Source organism: Lissotriton vulgaris, chromosome 12 (assembly GCF_964263255.1).
Source record: "Lissotriton vulgaris chromosome 12, aLisVul1.2, whole genome shotgun sequence".
Lineage (NCBI taxonomy): Eukaryota > Metazoa > Chordata > Amphibia > Caudata > Salamandridae > Lissotriton > Lissotriton vulgaris.
The window spans coordinates 555488111-555512602 of NC_141700.1; the positions used below are offsets into that span (position 1 = coordinate 555488111).

General features: G+C 48.4%; 1 protein-coding gene across 2 annotated transcripts in view; it reads left to right on the forward strand.

Moving 5' to 3' along the window:
* LOC147677730 (uncharacterized) overlaps positions 1–24492 on the forward strand; it is a 218773-nt gene that overhangs the window by 97286 nt on the left and 96995 nt on the right. For both annotated transcript variants that reach the window (XM_086945369.1, XM_086945368.1), the window contains exon 3: positions 1350–1418. In XM_086945369.1, coding sequence (XP_086801495.1) covers positions 1350–1418 — 69 coding nt within the window. The remainder of the gene's footprint in view (positions 1–1349; positions 1419–24492) is intronic.

A 24492-nucleotide genomic window follows, 5' to 3' on the forward strand; every position in this document is an offset into this window, starting at 1 on the left:
TGGTCAGTGAAATGTCAAATGCACAAAAAATTGGTATGTTTTGCTATTTTTAGCCACACCTCCAACTCCGCCCACTAATCCAATCCTCCGCTTATTCCCGCCCCCTGAGTCTCCACCCACAGTTCCCCTACTTTTTTGTCCCCACTTCGACCACTGAGCCAACCAATACAACACTCTATCTACCAACTGTGCATTCCCAAAGATGAGTGAAACTCATAGTGGCACGCAGCTATACCCAAGAACGCAACACATCATACAGACATAGAGGATGAACTAACATTACTTGATGACTCTGTGTCATGGCACACATTATGTTCCAGGTGTCAGAAACGGGGGAGACCACAGAGACCCAAACCAGAGCTAGACCGTGCCCTAGTTCACCCGTGTGGGCTCATATTGAAAAGGAGGAGTGGAGGGGAGTGGCCTCCGCAATGCGGTGACGTCCAATGATCACACTTCTCGGCACGTCATTCATCCAACTAGGCTCGAGGTTCATCTGACCTAAACAGAAGGGACAGGGGGGGGGGGGGGGGGGGGGGCATTGCTCAGGAACACCAGGTCCAGCTGGCAGTCCGTTTTCCTTAAAGTAAACCTAGACGAGTTTAAAAAAGAAAAAATGAAACCTTTAAGTTTCTTATTTACGAATTGACAGTGGTCCATGGGACTTCTGTCTTCTCTTAAAAAAATATGTTTTTTTCATTTCCCTTATCATTTGGGAATGGTTACCACTCCACTGCCTTTCAGTAGTCGGCAAAAAATTACTATTTTGCAACCATAATTCAGTTGCAAAACTTGAATACATACATACCACTGCGATTTGGTATTTGGAAGCACGCCCCTTCCAAAATCATATTGAAAAAACGAATTGCGTTTTGATAAGAAGTTACCTAATCACAATTTGGCTTTTGCACATTTCGAAAAGCTTGTTTGAAGTTAAAAAAAAAGCTGTATTCTTCTAATTCGACCATTTTGTGACCACCGGAAATGTTTTGTACATGAGACACTTGAGTTTTTTAACTGCGTCTTCTTCTGCACATTGCAATTCTGCTTTTGTAAACTGTGAATATGTACTGGTGAGTATACGAGTTGTACCAGCTCTTCAAAATCATGAATTTACACTGACTACATTTTCCCATATTTTCTTAAATTTCTACCTTTGTACCTCGTAGTATTTTTTTGTACTTTTAGCTTTTTATCTTCTATTTATAACTGTAATGATTTAAAATATTCAAGCAACAAAACATTTAATTATGAGACCAACAAAGTCACAAACATAGCTTCGTTCACAACTGGTTTAATTCTCTTTTTGCCTCAAAGTGATTGGTAAATGTATTTCATGTTTTTTGCAGGTTCTCCGACTCCATCAGCATTTGCCGATTATCTAGATGGATTTACATTCACATATGAAGATGATTATGGTGAGGTACATCTAGTTCCGTTGCTAGTGCAACATGCGCCTGACCTTTCAGCATCTGATTTAGCTGTAGTACTTCCAAAAATCCATCATGCCATGTAATTGTCCATATGTTTGTGCTTGGGTGAGGGGAGCAGGCACGATTCGCCTTCGCAACTAGTATAGGAGAATTCATAGCTCATGTGGAATCTGGATCAGTAGATTGCTAGTGGAAGAGGTGTGGTGCAGCGGCCAGGGTGACTGACTCCAGAACCCGGGGACTCATGGTTCGATCCCCGGTGCCATTGGCAGATTAGCCCAGCACCATGTGACTCTGGGCAATAGCTTGCTTAATCTTCCCAATGGCCTCCAGTGCCTAGAGACCCTTACGGGTGTTGTTCACGCTTTACAAATGTGAATTATTATTATTATTGCTGTCACAGGCATGGTGAGATTGGAGATGTGCAACTTGATTTTCTGTCAACAAAGAGCATTGCGAACTGAGCTGATGCTAACATTAGATTGTGGTAAAGGAAAGCGTGGTAACGTAGCAATAAGGGTAGTGACTGTGTTGTAAAGGTATGCGTGGTAAATGCTTGCGTGATTCCGTCATATATCCATTTACAGGGAAACATCCTTTACAACGCCGTAAGAACCACAACCTTCCTTTACAATGCAGTCACCACTGCGACCAGGGACGTTTCTTGGTGTTTTGCCGCCCTAGGCGAGAATTGAAAAATGCTGCCCCCTCCCTTTTACTACCATCACTCTCTCCCCCTGTCATCCAGCCTAGAAGAATGAATGAATTAGATATATACCTCGCTAACTAAGCATTCAAAAAAAAGAATGCGGCAACACCACTACAGTAAATAATCTTGTGGCTAAAGTCAACAGGTAGAGATAGTTCTCAAAGATTTACTTCAATTCTGAATCTCACTAGCTTCTGCTAGATTTAGATTCTTGAAACATGACAATATTGTCAACTCAAGTTGCCATTGGGTGAGACAAATGCCAATGTTTCTGTATCCCCAGTGTTGCTGAAGTCTTCTAGAACTAGATCCAGGAAGTGCTGCCAGGGATAGCAGGTCCCACTAGAGCACATCCCGGCCATCGGGTGGGCAAGGACAGTGCAGCCTCCTTGAACTAGTCGATAACTAGACTAATTAAAAAGTCATCCAGTCTCAGCCAATGAAATGATCCCCAAGCCAGAAAAAAATTATGTCCACCTGCGAACTGTTTCAAGCACAGAACGGACAATTGGCCAACTGATCTTTCGTAATACCTGAATTTTCTCAGGATACAACACCAATGCCTCATACCCAGGTACCCGCAGCTAACGAATGAAGCAGAGCACATAATACCCACTATCAACTAGGTGATCTGTATAGCTGGGACCGAGGGTGGAAATCTAGAGTGACCATACAAATTGTTTTGCCTGAAGACATACACATGACACACTCAATCACTAGATGCACTTCAATCTTTTTGAGTATGGGGTGTCTTGTGACTGGTTTCAGCCATCACCACCAATGATAAACGCTCCTCCTGGCCAAGTAATAGAACATAACAGGTAAAAAAAAAAGACAGAACCAATCTGAAACGTCACCCTCACTGGTAAGGCATACAAGACTGGATCATTATCCACCACCTGGGTGGCAATTACCAAACGCTCATTAAGGTGATGCCTTGGGTCGCCACATCATAAACTAGAACCTTGGACACAACCCAATGAGGTGGGAAAGTGATAATGTCATCTCTCATAAAAGAACATTCTTAAAATGGATTCCTACAGCTCTTCACTCATCATCCTAAATGCACCGCAGGTTTTTGTAGCATCCTGATAGTGTGATAGACGAAAGACTGGATGGTTGCATACTGCCAGAAACCCATTGATATCAGACCTTAAAGTCACCTTCCTTCTTCATCCTCAAGATGTGTCATTGAGAATTCATACAAGTTTGCCCAGGCTCTAAATTCTCAACCCCAATATAGTCTGCAGCCACAGCCCATTCAATCCCAAAGCCTCTAGGAATTTACACCATAACCATCCTTTTCTAGCAAAGAGAATTCCTCCACTTCACATCTAGTTGGCAACTGCACTGCCACCCATGTGCACAACCCAGTCGCACCCACTTTCTTTTCCACTCTCTCGCTGCCCCCTTCCCAACAAATTAACCCATTCTCCTTCTAAAGAGAGCCTTTTATTTGTTTACCAAACAGCAGAAAAAAATAGACATCCTTGCATCCTAAGGTTCTATATACCTTTTGTCAGGCTCTAACTGGTAGAATTCAAGGGTTTATGTAGTGATGCAACCAACCAAGACATTATATTTAATTTGGCAATCTGAATGAGCAATTTCCCCACAGTCCCTTCTGGTATGCACCTACATAGGAAGAGCGAACAGGACAGAAACGTCATTGAACATCAGAAAAAAAGGGATGGTGTTTGGGAGCACCAAAGCAGGTTTTTGACTGGTATCACTGACATACAGGTTCAGTGGAGCATTAGGAAGATCAGATGTCTTTGAAAAAGTGAGCTTATGAGGAGAGACAAGTCAGTCCTGCCACCTTGATGCAAAGAAACTGGAAGTAGATCTACTGCTTTTTTAGGTCTCGTGGTGTTTCACAGCGCATAAGCGCTGTGTCCGCCAGAGATCTATTGTCGCTGGGTCTGCTTCCCAGGAGACAGCACCTGGCCGCGCGCATTGCCTCTTCAAGGAGGCCATCTGAGCGGGCCACGCGCTCGCAAATGCGCTCAGCTGCTATCTCCTGGGAAGCTCCAAACACCACACACGCATGCGCATACACACAGACACACACACACGCATGCGCACACACACAGACACACACACACATCCACCTTTTGTCTCCACCCGAGTCCTTCATCCGAAAACAGAGCCCCACCAATTCGAGAGCCGCACCCACTGACAGATGCGCACCTCTCAAAAACTCTCCAGCAAACGGGCCCCTTGTGCCGTTGCTACTCCGCTAATCTTGTGGGAATTGACTAACACACTTCTTCTCCCTTCCGCCACAGCCTTGCTCAGTCTTTGCTAGGCCCCCCATTCTTTTCACATTTTACCAGCATTACCCACTCTGCGCGCTTCCCGTTCTTCGCCTGTTCCTTTCCCCCGTCAGCTAGCAGGACCCATGCTAATGTCCCGAAGCCGATCCCCCCCTCTCCCTGCGCATCACTCTCCGCACACTCGGCCTCCGCAACCCCCTCCCCCTGCATAACGAAGGTAATTTTGAAAGATGGAGCCACCAATAGCGTAATTCGAAAACAATGGTGTTAACCCCTGTGGAGCGCAAAGTTTCATTGTCTTGGCGCACCATAAGAGGACTTCTTATTCTATTTGCAATACCAACCATCCCGTCAACCTCCTTCTCCCACTACCTGCCGCAGCTCCCTGCCTTCCCCAGATCCCACCCCTCCGATCAAATTGGTGCCCGCCTCATTCAGTCACTCTTTAGGAAACTTTTGTCACGTTCACTTGCGAGCCCCCCCCCCACTCCCGCAGCCAGTGTTGATGCACCATTGTGCAGCTCCGCGATCACCCGACAGCACTTAACCCCCTGCAGCTGCCCGTCTATCTCCCCCCCTGGACCCAACCCCCAATAGCGCCATGTCTGCCCCCCACCGTCCTGGGCAAGCAATCCAAGGATCCCAGCGCCCCCCCCTCCCATCTTTTGAAGCCCCTTCCTGCCGTCGACAGTCATGTTGCATGCAGTGACCAACCATTTTCATGTCCCTTCCGCAGCAGCCCTGCTCAGCGCTCGCTATGCCACCCCACTCTTCACCTCGCTGATGTTCTTCAATTGCCCACTATCCCGGCACTCTTGCCCCCCTCCGCATGCCGCCCAGTGCCTCGCCCTCACCCGCTCTCTCCTTTGCCCACTATACTGCACCCACCCCAGACCCACCCCTCCCCCACCTCACCTCACACTCTGTCTATGCCGCACCTCTTCTCCTGACACAATTCCCCCGAGCGCCCATGCACACACGCACATACATAGAGACACACACCCCCGGACACACACACACACAAACCCACACACACACACACACACGTGCACACACACACCCACACAAGTGCACCAAGCCCCCCCGCCGTCGCACACATACATACATACACACACACACACACACACACAAGCGCACCCCCCCTGCCGCCTCCCCTACAAGTAAGGGCACTTACCGCCACTCCGGAGATCTGCAGCCTCCGCGGGGCTCTCCCTCGGGCATGGGAGCCCCGCGTCACCACTGCTCCTCGGGCCAGGCACTCCGTGGGCGCGGGCTTCGCGCACAAGAGTGAAGTTCCGCCCCCACCATAGGTTTCGTTTTTAGGAGTGGGCTTCGCACACAAGAGTGAAGTCCCGCCCCCACCATAGGTTTCGTTTTTAGGTTTTGCCTGCAAGTGCGCACGTAGTGCGCATGCGCAAAAAAACCTTATGAGTATAATAAATGGAGACTAGCCATTGGAAGCCGGATCTGTCCGTCAAGGCCGGACCAGATTCGTGGGCGTTCCCACGATTTCTTCCCTTTTGCCACGTCATGCGGCGGTGCGCGGAGTTGTTTTTTTTTTTTTTCCGGCGCCACTCCGGAAGAAGTCCAGGTGAGGGCTCCCGCCCTCCCTCCCGCTGTCCGTGTGCCTGTTCCCGCCCCCCTCCCGCTCTCCGTGTGCCCGTTCACGCCCCCCCCTCCCGCTGTCCGTGTGCCGTTCCCGCCCACCCCTCCCGCTGTCCGTATCTCCGTCCCCACTTGTGCACTTTCACTCTCCGTTGCTTGTTTCAATACCAATCCCGTATGCCACTTCCAGACCGCAATGCTAACCCTACTCCTCCCCCCCGCCCCCCTCCTGTTTTGACAATGGCCACTTGCGGACACACCGTTCTTGTATCCTGGGCTTCATGGTGTTACTTTTTTTGCGTGGCCTGAAATGCTAATGTTTAGGTTGTTTTTTGTGTGGCGTTTAAGTAATTTTTGGGGTGGAAAAGGGTCGTACTGTGTTGGTGGAGCGCTAGCGCAGCCATATAGAGGGTCAGGTTCACAACAGCGACGTCAGAATTTTCATGAACAGCAGGGTGTGCTCCTTTTGTTATTCATCGAGATCTACTTTCACTTCAAGGGACCAACATTCACCACGGCGTGAACGCGGGCAGTATATGGGTGCTGCAGCACCACGTCGAAAGCAAACACAAACACAAAACTGAACTCGAGGTGGCCTTCCCGTCTCGTTGATTCCCTACACAGACCCATGTGTTCCGCTTCTCCCCCTCCTACCTGCGCGGAATTCTGTCTCGTGGATTCCCTACACAGACCCATGTGTTCCGCTTCTCCCCCTCCTACCTGCGCGGAATTCCGTCTCGTGGATTCCCTACACAGACCCATGTATTCGCTTCTCTCCCTCCCACTGGCGCAGCTTGCAATGACCCCTATCCCCCAAAACCTTCAATGAAACGTTTCCACCTGGCCCTCTTACCATCTTTAAAGGCTGCCACAAGTACCCCTGTTCAACTTAAAATACTTGCTATCCAGTCATGACACAATTTACTCCCCACAGGAAAAAATCACAATCACAGGATAAGCCGCTATAGAGCAATGCTTAACACTGCTGGAGGAGCACATTATAGTTTCACTTCAGGCAACAGGCTTTTCTGCAAAGAACACTCTTCTCACCTCCGAAACTGCATGAAGCAAGCTCATCGTACGCCTTTAACTATTTATTTACGGTGTCTTTATGTTTCTTTTTTTGCATTACCTCTAAAGTACACTCCTCCCACCAATGATAGCATCAAACAGTTCTCACTGTGCGCCTTTATTAACATCGCTGTATGCTTGTCTTGGGCTTCTTTTCACTTCTTTTAATGAAGGTGGGGTTTATTAATTGTAATGTCCTGCTGGCCCGGGCCGCTAACTCTCCCCTTGACTGCTGACGTTAAGAGGGGCAGAGCCGTCTCCAGGGAGGCGGGAGCCCCAACCTCCAGGATCAGTGCATTCAGTGAAGAAGTGGGCGGGGACGGAAGGGCACGGCGTGCCCCTACTTCTAAAAATTATGCTAGTCCGTTCCCCTACTTCTTGTTTTTGAAAGAGCGTACCCGGCTGTAGGAATAGGCATACTTTAAAATGACACCTTTTTTTTTCCACTCAACGTGAATATTGACGAAGGCCTCTGCAGGGCGCCCGACCTCCTCCCCTTCCCTGCTGTGTCTAGGGGCCTGCAAAGTGAGACTTAAAGGGCCATCAGTGTAGCATAGCACGAAAGCGGCTACCTCTGATGGCCCCTGCCGTGAGCCCATGATTCACACCTCATTTGTGAGGACGCTGCCTACCAGCCCCCACTGTGACCTGTGACAATGGTCACATCAGGATTCTTTGGTGTCAAGCAGACTGATGGACGCCACCTGGGGGACTTTGCGACTTGCTATAAATTAATCTGCTCTCCAGCCAGCCACTGAAAAGATGACCCAGCCCCACCGGCCTCTCCTGGAAATTACTCTCCGTGCCTGCCCAGAGGTCCCCAACTCCTCCTTTACAGCTCTGCCCTTTTCTCTGAACCGGGGCCTGCACGAGGAGCCTGGACGTAAGTGGGGGGAATAAAATACCTCTTGCATTTTGTTTAATAAACAGAAAATGTCACTTTTCTTATCTGCTGTTTTTTTATGTTATTTTTTTTCAATGTGTAGTGCCCTGCACAGAAGCCAGTGCAGTTGGCGGCACCACCCATGCCAGGCTCACTGCGGGCATTTAAAATTCATACATGTCAAAAGGCCCGATTTGGGCGGGAGACGCCCAACCTTTAAAGCCAAAACCAGCTTTATTTCTGCAGACTGCGGCCTCTGCTTTTGCAGAAGTCAATGGGGAAAATTCATTCTTCCGTTTATTTTAAACAAATCTCCTTCTTTACTCTTCTAAAATGTTGGCATTTTGCTCCACCGAAGGGCATCTATCCTGATCTGCCACTGCTCGCTGTGCTGCTGGTAGGGGCCCGACACTGCTGTCCCTGCCTATCTCAATCCAGACGTGCAGCTTAACCTGCAATTACAGTACCAAGGCTCTGCTGATGCCCTTCAAGTCTTTTTTATGCCCTCGCCCTATGTGCCCCCTGGGCAGTTAGCAGTCTATGGATGAAATGCCAGGAAGTGAGGGTGGTGAGGGAGGGCTGGATCTGGGTATACTAGAAGCAGGGTAATGAGAAATACCAGGAAGTGAGGGGGAGCGAGGGGAGGCCAGGATGTGGGTATGCTAGAAGCAGGGTAATGAGTGATGCCAGGAAGTGAGGGGGGCGAGGGGAGGCCAGGATGTGGGTATGCTAGAAGCAGGGTAATGAGTGATGCCAGGAATTGAGGGGGAGCGAGGGGAGGCCAGGATGTGGGTATGCTAGAAGCAGGGTAATGAGTGATGCCAGGAAGTGAGGGTAGGTCAGGATGTGGGTATGCTAGAAGCAGGGTAATGAGAGATGCCAGGAAGTGAGGAGAGGCCAGGATGTGGGTATGTTAGAAGCAGGGTAATGAGTAATGCCAGGAAGTGAGGGGGAGCGAGGGGAGGCCAGAATGTGGGTATGCTAGAAACAGGGTAATGAGCATTGCCAGGAAATGGGGGTGGCGAGTGAGGGCTGGGCCCGAGTACACTAGAAGCAGGGTAATGATATGCCAGGAAGTGAGGGGGGGCGAGGGGAGTGCTTGATGTAGGTATGCTAGAAGAAGGATAATTCCAGAGAGCATGGGTGGCGAGGGAGGGTTCGATGTGGGTACGCTAGAAGCAGGGTAATAAGCGATGCGAGGAAGTAAGGGTGAACAAGTGGGTATGCTAAAAGCAAGGTAATAGGTGATACCATGAAGTGAGGGGGAGCGAGGGAAGGCCGGGATGTGGATATGTTAGAACAAGTTTAATGAGTGTTGCCAGGAAGTGAGGGGGAGCGAGGGGAGGCCAGGATGTGGGTGTGCTAGAAACAGGGTAATGAGCATTGCCAGGAAGTGAGGGTGGCGAGGGAGGGCTGGGTCTGGGTATGCTAGAAGCAGGGTAATGATATGATAGGAAGTGAGGGGTAGCGAGGGGAGTGCTGGGTGTAGGTATGCTAGAAGAAGGGTAATTCCAGAGAGCATGGGTGGTGAGGAAGGGTTTGATGTGGGGACGCTAGAAGCAGGGTAATGAGCGATGTGAGGGTGAACAATTGGGTATGCTAGAAGCAAGGTAATGGGTGATACCAGGAAGTTTGGGTGGGGAGGGTGGGCTGGAGTTAGGTACTCTAAATATAGGGTAATGAGCGATGCCGGGAGGTAAGGATGAGGGGGATTGCAGGATCTGGGTATGCTAGAAGTTGGGTAATGAGGGATGCCAGGATACAGAGGGGTGAAGAAAGGGCTGAATCTGGGTATGAAGAAGCATGGAAATGAGTGGTGCTAGGAAGTAAGAGTGGAAAGAGGAGAAATGAACCATGTAAGCTAGAAGTTGGGGGAATGAATGATTCTAGGAAGTGGGGCTTCCGAAGGGAGGGCGAGATCCAACTATGGCTAGACCTAGGGTAATAACCGATTCCGGGCAGTAAGGGTGGCGAGAGGAGGGTGGCACCTGGGTATTCTAGAGTAGGGCAATAATAAGTGGTGCAAGGAGGTAGAGGACGAGGGAAGGGCTGAACCTGTCTACGCTAGAAGCAGGGTAATGATGTCTAAAAAGTAAGGGTAGTGAGGGGATGGTTATATCTGTGTATGCTAGAAGTAAGGTAATTTGTGATACCTTGAAGTAAGGTTAGCAAATAGGGGTTAACTCTAGTAATGCTATAAGCAAGGTAACTAGCAATGCCAGGAAGTAGCGATGGCGATGGCACCGGAAGGGCTGAATCACTCCTAGAACTAAGGTAAAGAGCAATGCCAGGAAGTAAGGGTGGTCAGAGGAAGGCTGTACCTGGGTATCCTCCAAGTTTTGTAGTGAGTGATTTTAGAAACTAAGCAAGACGAGATGAAGGCTAGATATAAGTTTGGTAGAAGCATGGCAATAAACTATAACATGAAGTAAAGGCGGTAAGGGAAGAGCTGAAGCTGGGTATGCTAGAAGCAAGGTAATGAGTGCCAGGAAGTAAGGGTGGTAATGGGATGGCTGTATTTGGGTATGCTAGATGCATGGTAATGAGCAGTGCTAGAAAGTGAGGATGGTGAGGGTAGAGCTGGCTCCTGACATCCTAAAGGTAAAGTAATTTGTGTTGCCTTAAATAGGTGTGGCAACAGAATGGTTTGATCCTGGGGTGCTAGAAGAAGGGTAAAGGACAATGCCAGGAAGTAAGGTGACAGGAAGGATATACCCTGTATGCAAGGAATTGGGTAGTTAGCGAAGCCAGAGCTTAAGGGTGACGAGATGAGGGTTGGATCTAAGTATGGTAGAAGCATACTAACGACTATGCCAGGGGCTAAGGGTGCAAGGGTAGGGCTGAACCCGGCTATGCCTGAAGCAGGATTTTGTTCAATGCCAGGAAGTGAGAGTGGGCGAAAGCAAAGCTGGATCTGGGTATGTTAGAAGCAGAGTAATGTGCGATGGCAGGAATTAAAATTGGGGAAGGCTAGATCTGAGTTTGCTGGAATCAGGGTTAAGAGTGAGGCCAAGATGTAGGTTGGTAAGAGGAGGGCTCAACCCTGCTATGCCAGAAGTACGGTAATGAGCGATGCCAGGAAGTAATGGTGGCAAAGAGAGGACAGAACATGGGTATATATAAAGTAGGGTATTGATCGATGCCAGAATGACGGTGGGAAGGGGAGGCTCGATCTGGGGAAGATGCACAGGACCCTTGAGGCCAGTCCACCTCACCCATTTGTGCCTCCATTTTGCATTGCAAACTCACCAGGGATTTGCAATGCACGAAGTGCCAATGAAAGAAACTGCATGGCTCGGAGACAAATGACTTATGATTCCACTTATAAGCGTATTTGGAATATTCTGTGATTGGAAACATGTCCCACATTGTAAATGAATTAAATATAAACAACTTGTATATTAAACCTCAAATGAACATGTTTATCGATTGTTTGAATTAAATAACGTTATAAGCTGTAACTGGTCAGTGATATGCCAAATGCACTAAAAATTGGTATGTTTTGCTATTTTTAGCCACACCTCCGGCTCCGCCCACTAATCCAATCCTCTGATTATTCCCGCCCCCTGAGTCTCCGCCCACAGTTCCCCTACTTTTTTGTCCCCACTTCGACCACTGAGTGCATTGCACCAAGAGCCCTAGGCTTGGTGTGCAGGGTGCAGCACTTGGGTGCAGCAGGAGTTAGAGTGCATGCAGTAACGTTGCCCCAGTGCGCAGTGCAAATAGAAACCATTCAGCTGCAAAGTGCAAGTGAACAACAAAATTGCATTAGAGAGACGTGCTATATTTAATTGCAATGCACGGGTCACTCCTGTGCAGTGAGATGATACAGAACATCAGGAGCTGTTACAGTGTGTGCAGTAATTTCTTGTACTGACCCGTGTACAGAAAGAGTTTGTGCAGCAGTAGGAACATGCCGAAGAACCGAGAGCTGCAGCTCACACCTCCTGATCCCAGAACTGCACAGAAGTGAAGCCTGTAGGGGTAGTGTCCGGTCCGTGAGTGAGTCAGTAGATAATTTGGCGCTGGACGGGCGGGCCGGCCCGAAGCTGAAACTACTGCCCTCGTGTCACGTGGTATTGCTAGGGCACACTGGGTACAGCAGACAGCTGAGACCATGATGATTTGACCCCTGAAACACAGATGTTGCAGGTTGCAGCTTTCCTTTCAGTTGCTGTTCTGCCGCCAGTGCCACCCGGTCTCGAGACAGCAGGTCAGTATATGGGATCATTATTTGTGTCTGTTTGTGGGCCTATTGGGCTAGGTGGATGTGTAGGTTTAAACTGATTATTTTTTCTGATATAAAATAATTCCGACAGAAAGCTTAAATGGACGGAGTGTGACATATGCAAAACACGCCTTCTTCAGCGCTGTTGTGCAATTTTTACTGCAAGTCTATACAGGCTGGTGCAACAGAGTTCCTTACTGTCTTAATTGAGATGAACAACGGTGCCTCAACTGTTTTATATAATGGTCATCTTAGAAAGCGGTTTTCTGGAGTTTAGCATTAGTTCCAAGTAATTTTTAAACCTTCTCACTGCTCAATAGTTTGAAGTTTCTTGTATTTTAGCTTTTTCAATGGCACTCCCAGTTTCATTCATCATAAGTCCATTGAAACAATGGAAATGTCATATAAAACCAATCTGAAAACGTGGCCGCTATGGTGTGAGTCTGGAAGGAGGCTATCATTAAGCCGCTCCTAAAAAAACCTACCCTTGATCCCCTTCTCCCTGCCAGCTACCGGCCCATCGCCTGTCTTCCCTTTCCAGCAAAGATTTTTGAAAAGGCGATGAACCTGCAACTATCTAATTTTATAGATAAAAATAACTTATTAGATGAGATCAAATTCGGCTTCAGACGGGGCCATGGAACTGAAACCGCGCTACTAAAAGCAGCAGACGAAATCAGAATGACCCTGGACAAGGGAGGAGCCGCGGTACTGATATTACTGGATCTTTCTGCAGCTTTCGACACGGTCGATCATGTCACTTTGATCGACCGTGTCTCAGCTATAGGAGTCAAAAACAAAGCGAAAGACCTCCTGGCATCCTTCCTAGCTGATCGTCACCAAACAGTCAAAATGGCCCATTTCACTTCCCAGACTTTCACTCTCCCTTGTGGCGTCCCTCAGGGCTCCTCGCTAAGTCCGACATTTTTCAACATTTATGTTTCGGACTTAGCGAGAGTAATAAAATCTTACGGAATTGCCCTGACAACCTATGCAGATGATACCCAACTTGTGCTTTCTGTACACAACAACGGGTCATCAGTGGCAGCAGATTTTCAAATGGGAATGAGGGCTATCAGCTCCTGGATGTCATCTAATTGTCTCAAACTAAACTCTGACAAAACAGAGGTGATGACATTCGGGAGGCTGGACCCCATCTGGTCCCCTCACTGGTGGCCATCGGAGTTCGGAGACCCCCCTCAACCCGTTACCAAGGTTCGTAACCTTGGAGTCATATTTGATGACAAATTGACATTTCAGCATCACGTCAATTCAGTGGTCTCTTCATCTTTTTACATCCTAAAAAGAATCAAAAAACTGCTCCCTTACCTTCCATCATCAGCCGGCAGAACCTTTGTTAGTACATTGGTTTTTTCTAAAACCGATTACTGTAATGCTCTTCTATTGAACGCTCAGAAAAAAGTAATCAACCAACTCCAATTAGTCCAGAACGCCTCGGCCAGAGTCCTCTTAAACATTCCCAAATCCAAAACCATTTCCTCTCACATTCGCCAATTACACTGGCTCCCTGTCAGGAGCCGGATAATGTTTAAGGCCCTGTGTATCACTTACAAGGCAGTCAATAACGTGGGTCCACAGTTCCACAGAGCAGCTTTCCGCCCGCTTGAGTACCCAAGAACACTCCGCTCCTCCTCGGCACATATGCTGAAAGTCCCTCGAACAAAAAAGGCTAACTGGGGTGACAGGTGTTTCACTATCTCTTCATCCAAACTCTGGAACACACTGCCCCTCCACATCAAAACCGCCCCAACCCTCCTTAGTTTCAGGAAGAAACTAAAAACTTGGCTCTTCCCAGTATAACTTATCACCTCAGCGATGGTTCTGTATTCTAGCGCCGAGACACCCCCGGGTATTTGCGCGCTCTAAAAATGGCACAAACATAAACATAAACATCTCCTACTATTACACTGACTTCCTCTGCTATGACTATGTGCCTTTCCTTGTGCAGTCACGTTGCTCAAATAGGTGTAATTTCTGATATTTATTTATATGTTTCCTTCGTCTTCATTGCTTGACTTTGCTCGCAAGAAAGTATCTCTCATGGTTGTTGAAACGTCACTCATAAATACACTTAAGTTATGAAAATGCCACACATAGCAATCTCAAACCTTGCAGCTATGCATGATATATAGTACTTTTCCCACTCCCTCAATCAGTGTCTTCCTATAAATACAAGTTTAGACTGATATAAGCAGGCAAACAATGAGCGTGCAATCCACCGTTTCACCGGGGGACAAGCAGGCACCTCCTTGTGGGCTCCCATGTTCTTTGTGCACTCTTCGGTGCCCCTTAGGCCAAGCCATCCACATCCGTGTGCCTTGTTTCCTCTTGTTTCTTTTGCATCCTTAGGAGTCATGCAGTAAGCAGGGTATGTTTTCAACAGAGTGTGTTTTCTATGGACAGCGGTCCTTTCATGCCTTGGACTGCAACTCAGAAAGGCAATACAATCTGTGTTTACATTGGCTTTGAACTTCAGTGCCGCAAAGTAAGTGGGGAAGTGGTTTTAGTATATTAAATCAGTGCGATCACTGCCACTGACAGCCTTGCGGGTGCTATTTTGTGGCAAATCAATCCAGCCTCTTCATTTTCACTCTGTCATCCTTTCCTGGTCATACTGACAACCAGCTTCAGTAGCCGTTCATTTTTAGGTCTCGCCTGTCGATGCGCATGCGCATCGAGCAAGGCGAGAGTATTGCGAGTTATCCACTCTTTATCCACACTGCAAGGAATCGTGGCGATTCCTTGCAGTGCCCGTGACTTTTAAGGTCAATGCGCATGCGCATTAAGCTTATGCGCATGCGCATTGACCTTAAAAGTCACGGGCGCGTGCACGTCCGTCTTTGTTTACCCCTCCGCCCCCTCCCCCCGTGTCGCATTTCTCCTCCCCCTCCCCTCTCTTCCTTCCGTCTTCCTGCCGTGTCGCACCTCTCCCCTCTCCGCCCCCTCCCCTGCCCGCCCCCTCCCGCCGTGTCGCATTTCTCCTCCCCCCTCCCCTCTCCTCCGTCCGTCTTACGACTGTGCGATTGCGTGATACGCAGAGCGTCAGACAGTGACTCACACACCGCGCGGACGGGAGCAAGCTGCAAGAAAGATGGCGGAGCCTGACTCCTGGGGTAAGGCGGATTCTTGGACCTCGGCCTTTGCTTCTTCCCTTAACCTCAGTGACTCTTTCGGCATGTGACTCTTTACTCCATTGTAGCCGTTAATGGCCACGGAGCAAACTCTTGTGTTTTCTTTGGGCCGGCGCCATGTTTTTGCTTCACCCATCACCCCCCTCGTTCATCCCGCCTACTCTCTCCCCCACCCCAGTCAGTTTACCTCCTTAACCTCAGTGACTCTTTCGGCATGTGACTCTTTACTCCATTGTAGCCGTTAATGGCCACTGACTTGCTACTTTCTGTCTATCTCTGGTCTTGCTTCCTCGGCCTTCTGAATTCAAGCTGTCTCCCGCCTCAAACTTACACCTTTGCTCTTTCTCTTCCCATTTGATTGCTTCTGCCGTTGGGACTCAGAAGAACAGCTGTTAAGCATTGCAGAAAAACAGTATCGGGCGATGTATGTGCATGTTAAATGCCAGCGATCATTTCAGATTACAAAAGGGTGCAACCAACCCTCACGCGTTTGTATTTGCAAAGCCTTTGGTGCGCATATGGTAAGCATACGGTCAAAAACGGGCTCGTTCAGACGAAGCTGTGCTCAAGGAGTTTGCGGAAAGTGCCTTTCGCTTTTTCCTGTTTATTATTCAATTGCTCCAACAAGTATTTTCTATACCAGCTTTTGGGAATTAATCTTTATCTTTGGCAGCAAACTCTTGTGTTTTCTTTGGGCCGGCGCCATGTTTTTGCTTCACCCATCACCCCCCTCGTTCATCCCGCCTACTCTCTCCCCCACCCCAGTCAGTTTACCTCCTTAACCTCAGTGACTCTTTCGGCATGTGACTCTTTACTCCATTGTAGCCGTTAATGGCCACTGACTTGCTACTTTCTGTCTATCTCTGGTCTTGCTTCCTCGGCCTTCTGAATTCAAGCTGTCTCCCGCCTCAAACTTACACCTTTGCTCTTTCTCTTCCCATTCGATTGCTTCTGCCGTTGGGACTCAGAAGAACAGCTGTTAAGTATTGCAGAAAAACAGTATCGGGCGATGTATGTGCATGTTAAATGCCAGCGATCATTTCAGATTACAAAAGGGTGCAACCAACCCTCACGCGTTTGTATTTGCAAAGCCTTTGGTGCGCATATGGTAAGCATACGGTCAAAAACGGGCTCGTTCAGACGAAGCTGTGCTCAAGGAGTTTGCGGAAAGTGCCTTTCGCTTTTTCCTGTTTATTATTCAATTGCTCCAACAAGTATTTTCTATACCAGCTTTTGGGAATTAATCTTTATCTTTGGCAGCAAACTCTTGTGTTTTCTTTGGGCCGGCGCCGTGTTTTTGCTTCACCCATCACCCCCCTCGTTCATCCCGCCTACTCTCTCCCCCACCCCAGTCAGTTTACCTACTGCTAAATTTGAAATGCTTGCAAATTCCTGCAAGAGCTGGGTGCAGCTTCTGTAAATAAAATAGATATGAAGTTTGGCGGTTTGTTAAATCCAGTTTCTACCCATAAAGTTAAAGAACGCCAGCTTCATAACTATGAAGAAATGTGCCGATCGTGTGGCAAACCCCTTCACCCCTACCCCTCTTTCTCTCTGGTCACTCATTGTTTGGAGAACATACCATATCTAACTTATAAGTAAACCGCAGATTTGTACCAAAAACGTCACGATAGCATAGTTTCTATCTAAGGTGAGGACAGGCACTGTATATGTGCAGACAAATTGCTCTCTGCAAAAGGCTAGCAGGAAACCCCGGGCTGCGCAACGTGTTTGTTCTCTGTTCAACCAGCAAGCACGCCCTACACAAGAAAACCTTAAAATAGCAACCAATATGAGTGTGCCAGCAAAGTATTTGTAAATGCATTAAAGAGCACACAGTGACACTAGTACTGCACCTTTTTTTCCTGCTTTGTGCTTTTTTATTTTTTATTGCTTATGCTACTGCTAGTTCTCTGAACAAGCCACCAGTTTGTTTCCGAAGAGCCATCTGACCATACAGGTATGCAACTTGCTTGTCACACAGTTACAACACTGAAGAAGAATAGTCGTAAAACTGCACTATAAAATAAATTACTACCATGCATATTAACCACCAAGCATATAATAAACTTGACTGTTTACTGGGTCGTGATTTATTGAAACCGATTCGCTTGTTAATTATATACAACCAAGTATTCATTTATTTGGGAACATTTACAAAATAAAGCTTGCTGGACATTTCCTGAAGGCCCTGGCATCTGCTACTGAATTTGCTGTAATGCTGGCAGAGCTAGTGAAATAAGTTATAATCTACTTTTTTTCCTGAGATTAATTGTCTGGTTTTAGGGCAGGTGATATTTACTAAAATTTCATGTCAGACAATTATAATAGCTTCAGTGTTCTAGATAAAAAAAATAAGCTGTATCTCCAACACATTGGGTGTGGATCCAAATCTGAGGACAGGAGCTGAAAACATTTTTGGCTGGCCCTATTTTTGGTAAAGTGAAGCCACTGTAATAGTTGTCTGTTTTGTTTTTTTTTTTTTGGTTTTTGCTGTGGTGATATGCTTTTTTTGTATTGCTGTGTTTTTGTATTACATTTTTGTAATACGATGTGTTGTACTGTGGTTTTTATCTTGCATTCTTGTGCTGCATTGTTTCCTGTATGTTTTTGTTGTGGTATTTTCAGCTTTTTACTTCACAGAAAAAAAGGCTTTATTAATTTACCTCACCCACCCTCAACCCCTCACCCTCAACATCAACCCCTCACCCTCACTCACCCTCACTCACCCTCACCCTCACTCACCCTCAACCCCTCACCCTCACTCACCCTCACCCACCCTCACCCACCCTCACCCACCCTCACCCTCACTCACCCTCACTCACCCTCACTCACCCTCACTCACCCTCACTCACCCTCACCCACCCTCACCCACCCTCACCCACCCTCAACCCCTCACTCACCCTCAACCCCTCACCCACCCTCAACCCCTCACCCTCACTCACCCTCAACCCCTCACCCTCAACCCCTCACTCACCCTCACTCACCCTCACCCTCAACCCCTCAGCCTCACCCTCACTCACCCTCAACCCCTCACCCTCACTCACCCTCACTCACCCTCAACCTCATGCTAAAGATTTACAAAAAAACCCATAAACAATTCTAAAAGCACTAACTCTAATGCTGCGAGACCTATTGCATTTCTAATGCTTGTTTAATTTCTAACTTTTTTTTCTCTCTCTTGAGAATGGCATGTAATGTACGCTGCAAACTGTCATCAATCGTGATAATGTTTTTATTCATGTGTATAGTGCAACTCTGTTTCTTGTTTTTATAGGTTCTGCTTGTTTGATTTACTTTTGGCCAATTACTCTCTAAGAGAGCATTTTGGCAGTCAGCCCCCCGCTGCTCCCTCCCTCTTCCCTTGGTAGGTAAAAAACATTGCTATTTACCATGTCAATAGCTCTAACTTAAACAAGCATTGGAAATGCAATAGGTCTCGCAGCATTAGAGTTAGTGCTTTTAGAATTGTTTATGGGTTTTTTTGTAAATCTTTAGCATTTTTGTTTCCTGTAGCCAATGCTAAAGAATTAAAAAAAAAGCCATAAACATTTCTAAAAGCTCTAACTCAAATGCTCCGAGACCTATTGCACTGTGTGAGGGTGAGGGGTTGAGGGTGAGTGAGGGTGAGTGAGGGTGAGGGTGGGTGAGGGTGAGTGAGGGTGAGTGAGGGGTTGAGGGTGAGTGAGGGTGAGGGGTTGAGGGTGAGTGAGAGTGAGGGTGAGTGAGGGTGAGTGAGGGTGAGTGAGGGTGAGTGAGGGTGAGTGAGGGTGAGTGAGGGTGAGAGTGGGTGAGGGTGAGGGAGGGTGAGTGAGGGTGAGGGTGGGTGAGGGTGAGTGAGGGTGAGTGAGGGTGGGTGAGGGTGAGGGTGAGTGAGGGTGAGTGAGGGTGAGGGTGAGTGAGGGTGAGGGGTTGATGTTGAGGGGTTGAGGGTGAGTGAGGGTGAGGGTGAGTTAGGGTGAGGGGTTGAGGGTGAGGGGTTGAGGGTGAGTGAGGGTGAGGGGTTGAGGGTGAGTGAGGATGAGTGAGGGTGAGTGAGGGGTTGAGGGTGAGTGAGGGTGAGTGAGGGTGAGTGAGGGTGAGTGAGGGTGAGTGAGGGTGAGTGAGGGTGAGTGAGGGTGAGGGTGAGGGGTTGAGGGTGAGTGAGGGTGGGTGAGGGTGAGTGAGGGTGAGTGAGCGTGAGGGGTTGAGGGTGAGTGAGGATGAGTGAGAGTGAGGGTGAGTGAGGGTGAGTGAGGGTGAGTGAGGGTGAGTGAGGGTGAGTGAGGGTGAGTGAGGGTGAGAGTGAGGGTGAGGGGTTGAGGGTGAGTGAGGGTGAGGGGTTGAGTGAGAGTGAGGGTGAGTGAGGGGTTGAGGGTGAGTGAGGGGTTGAGGGTGAGTGAGGGGTTGAGGGTGAGTGATGGTCAGGGTGAGTGAGGGTGGGTGAGGGGTTGAGGGTGAGTGAGGGTGAGTTTGAGGGGTTGAGGGTGAGGGTGAGGGGTTTTGGGTGAGTGAGGGTGAGGGGGAGTAGTTGAGGCTGAGTGAGGGTGAGTGAGAGTGAGGGTGAGTGAGGGGTTGAGGGTGAGGGGTTGAGGGTGAGGGGTTGAGGGTGAGGGGTTGAGGGTGAGTGAGTGAGGGTGAGTGAGTGAGGGTGAGGGGTTGAGGGTGAGGGGTTGAGGGTGGGTGAGGGTGAGTGAGGGTGAGAGGTTGAGGGTGAGTGAGGATGAGTGAGAGTGAGGGTGAGTGAGGATGAGTGAGAGTGAGGGTGAGTGAGGGGTTGAGGGTGAGGGGTTGAGGGTGAGGGGTTGAGGGTGAGTGAGGGGTTGAGGGTGAATGATGGTCAGGGTGAGTGAGGGTGGGTGAGGGGTTGAGGGTGAGTGAGGGGTTGAGGGTGAGTGAGGGTGAGTGAGGGTGAGTTTGAGGGGTTGAGGGTGAGTGAGGGTGAGGGTGAGTGAGGGTGAGGGTGAGTGAGGGTGAGGGGTTTTGGGTGAGTGAGGGGGAGTAGTTGAGGCTGAGTGCGGGTGAGTGAGGGTGAGTGAGGGGTTGAGGGTGAGGGGTTGAGGGTGAGGGGTTGAGGGTGAGTGAGGGTGAGGGTGAGGGGTTGAGGGTTTTACTTGTTAGGTTCACAAGATAAAGTATATGTAAATGTTAAAAACTTTTTGGTGCTCACCCAGCTTACCTGGGGACTGGACCTCACCTCACCTGGACCGTGTTCAGGATTTTAAGAGGCCCGCTCTGTAAAAGGTAAGGAGGAAGAGGGAACTATAGAGTAGAGAAATACAGAGCTGCAAATCAAACAGTCCCTCCATTCCCTCAATACGCTATGTCACTCCACACTAACTCTTCCTCTACAAAGGGCAGTAAAATAAAAGACAGTTACTGGTGCCTTATCAAACACCCAGTGTATCACAGCAAAAACACTCAATACTCAAATGTATAGATAAAATCATCATCTTAGATAGATCAGCCCCTCATATGGTGTATATATGTGAGGGTTTGTGTATCCATGCATCATACGTATCTCATTATAGCTTAGCCACACTCTTCAAGCAGTCTCTCTCATTAGCTTGATAAAGTCCTGCAAATGTGGAAAGTTACTTCAATGCTAGCCTAGTCATAAAAACAGAATAAACCTCTTGTTATCTGCAGTTCAAACGCCCAATTGACAGGTCCTAACTCAGCCAAAGTGTTCACTATTCCTAAGAAACAACTCCGGTTATTGGGTTAGCCCACCGCCTACCTGTCCGTCGTTGCCTCAAGACTGACCTTAGTCTTGGGGGAGGCAACGATAGGGACAGGAGGCTCGTATAAGTACAGCGCGTTGTGGACTACTTTCCTACCACGCTTACTTAATAAGCATACCAAGTACAAAATGCTCCTTACTTTACACTGGGTCTGCCTGCAAAGGCGTAGGTAGCTCAGCCCCGGTTGTTAGGAATAGTTAAGCAACATCTTCGTGCTTGCAGCATATATTCCAACTTGCTAATCGCTGCTGCGATTGCTCTGGCATTCCCGGACTACAACATTACATCATCAAAATGGCGCTGGTAGTTCTATGTTGCAATAACGTGTGTAATGTGTAGAATAGAATCGTGTATGTCATTATTCTACTGTGAACTTATCCAGCATATACGTCTTGATTAAACAACATCTGCAGGCTTACACAATAGATTCCAACTCGCTGCCGCGATTACTCCTGCGTAAGCATGGGCGGAAAATCCGTTTCGCTCGCGGATTTTGCGGATTTTCGGGAAATCCGCAATCCGCGAGATTTGCGAATCTCCCGCAAAATCCGCAAATCCGCGAGCAGCGGATTTTGCTCGCACTGCTCGCACTGTTCGCGTGAGTTCGCGTGAGTTCGCGCCCCGCGAATAAGTGCAAAATTGCAGAAATACGATCTTAGCAAACCTGAAAGTAACTACTTACCAGGTTCAAAAGTTCAGGCTCATCATTAGTAGCCATTTCCTGTAGTGCTTCCTGAGGGGCCCCTCCAGAGTTCAGTTGCCAGTTGAAACTATTATGTGACCCTGCTCTGAACCTCAGAATAGTTACACATATGCCACAAAGGTCCTGAATTACAGCTAAGGGAGACAAGCAGGAGCCAGGCTGGAAGTTAAAATCCATTAATCAGCCCCTAATTCATTATTGTCAGTTGGGGCAGGGCAGGTGTTGTAACTAATTTTGCAACAATGAAAGCACTTAGCAAGTGCAAAAGATCACTAATCAGGGCGCACTAAGGAAGCAGGTGCCAGCTAAAAAAATATTCTGTGACACATTAATCAGCCCCAAATTAATTCAGGTCACTTGAGGCAGGGAAGGTGTGCTTTGCCGAAAATAATGTACACTGGACAACCAGAGGGTGTGGTGATGAAACAGAGGGTGGCATGGGTGGGCCAGAGGGTGGCATGAGTAGTCAGAGAGTGGCAGTGGTGACAGAGAGTGGCAGTGATGAAGAAGAGTGTCCCAAACAGGCTGGACACGTAGAAACAACAAGTTCGCGAAACTTGCGACCCGACAGGTAAGTTCGCAATTTGCGAAAGTGTACAAAACCCTCGCGAACTGGCAGAAACACGGGCGAACACAAAAAAAAAAAAATTCGCGGGAATTCGCGGATTTTGCGGATTGCGAATCCGCAAATCCGCAAAATTCGCGAACGCGAGATCCGCAAAATTCGCTCATGCTTACTCCTGCGTTCGCGGACTACAAAATGGCATCATCAACATGGCGCCGTTAGTTTTATGTTACAATACCAAGTGTGATGTGTTGAACAAAATCGTATAGGTCATTATTCTGACCTGAACCTATCCAGCATATGCGCCAATGAGTATGTGAGTACATGCGTCAGGTATTCGATTACAATTCACCAACTTATTCAGATAAACCATAAACTACAAAATGCCTTGGAGGCCCTTGGACGCAGTCTTCAGGGATCGCTTCCTTGTCTTACCCTCAGTGGTGGGAGACTCTGCGTTCTAGCAGTGCAGGAAGAGCGGAGCTGCTGAGAGATGCTGGGACTGGTGCTGGGAAACATTTGTGCAGAGCAAGGCTGGCCCATGATGTCCGGGGGCGAGGCGATCCACAGGATGCGTCACGGCGGGCAGGGGAGGGGGCGGGCAGGGGAGGGGGCGGAGAGGGGAGAGGTGCGACACGGCAGGCAGGCAGGGGAGGAGAGTAGGAGGAGGAGGGGGGAGGAGAGTAGGTGAGGCACGGCCTAGCGGCAGGCAGGCAGGGGAGGAGAGGAGGAGGGGGGAGGAGAGTAGGGGAAGACGGACATGCACGCGCCCGTGACTTTTAAGGTCAATGCGCATGCGCATAAGCTTAATGCGCATGCGCATTGACCTTAAAAGTCACGGGCACTGCAAGGAATCGCCACGATTCCTTGCAGTGTAGATAAAGAGTGGATAACTCGCAATACTCTCGCCTTGCTCGATGCGCATGCGCATCGACAGGCGAGACCTAAAAAAGGGTGACATATTGCATTTCTAATGCTTGTTATATACATGGTGCATAGGTGAAGACACACAATAGTGATATACTGATACGAAACAAATGTGATGATTGGAGTTGACAGTGTTTTCTGATGAAATCCAAAAGAGCCTAGCCACAGTTATGCAAGTCCAAAGTCCAACTTTGTACCTCCATCAGATGTGGAACAGTTTGTATGGACAGTCAACAAAGTGAACACTCAGCATACAACAGATGATATAATGTGCAACTTTTTTTACTGGCTGGGGGTTGGGCATTGCCATCTGATTCACCCTTATCTTTACGCAGGTGATCCTTCACAAGTTTGAGCAGGTCAGTGAGAATTGTAGCCCCTGGAGTATTGGCGAATTTCTGCCAGGCACAACATCCCTCCCTGTGGCTTGTGCAGATGTTGGCAGAGATGGAGTAGGTGCACAGGGATGGCTACTTTGATGACAAACTAACTGGCGGAGGCTGGTACTGATCAAGGGTGGCTCTTCCGCTAAGGTGGAGGAGCATCGCCCAGCTGCTTTCAGAGCAGTGTAAAGGTAAAATAAAATGATAATAACACAATGTTATTATCATTTTATTTTTCCTGTTCCTAGGTGTGGGGGCGGGGCTGGCCAGAGCAAGGGCCAGGGTTGGAGTGGTGAGCGCACTTTTAGTGGGCATGACTATATTGCCAGCCATCTTGGCCTGATCAAACAACCCTGCTCACTTTACATCATCCCCACCAGCCTGCATTACACAGCCTGGTGGGGAACATGCCCAGGCTCCCAGTCCCTAGTCTGAGCACTGAACCATGGTGCGCAGACCAATCAAAACGCTGCATTGCAGCTTTGGGATTGGCTTAGAGGTTCCAATCACACCGCTGCATTGCGGCGCTATGATTGGCGGGGAGCCTGGATGCTTCCAGCTGCAATGGAGGAGAGGCAGCAGAGAGGCAATGGGTGACGATTCTTGGAGGAGGTAAGTTTTCTTTTTAGGTTTCGCCTGGCGAACAGCTGCGCAGCAGCGTTTCGAGCTGACGAAATCTTATGTTTTTCAGTATGTGTGTGTTGTCCCACCTCTCTGTTCTATTGGCTAGCTCCATAAATGGAGGCTAGCCATTGGAAGAGAGATCTGTCCGTCATTGCCGAAGCAGATTCGTGGGCGTTCCTGCGATTTTTTTTGCATTCAGCCCCTTTGACA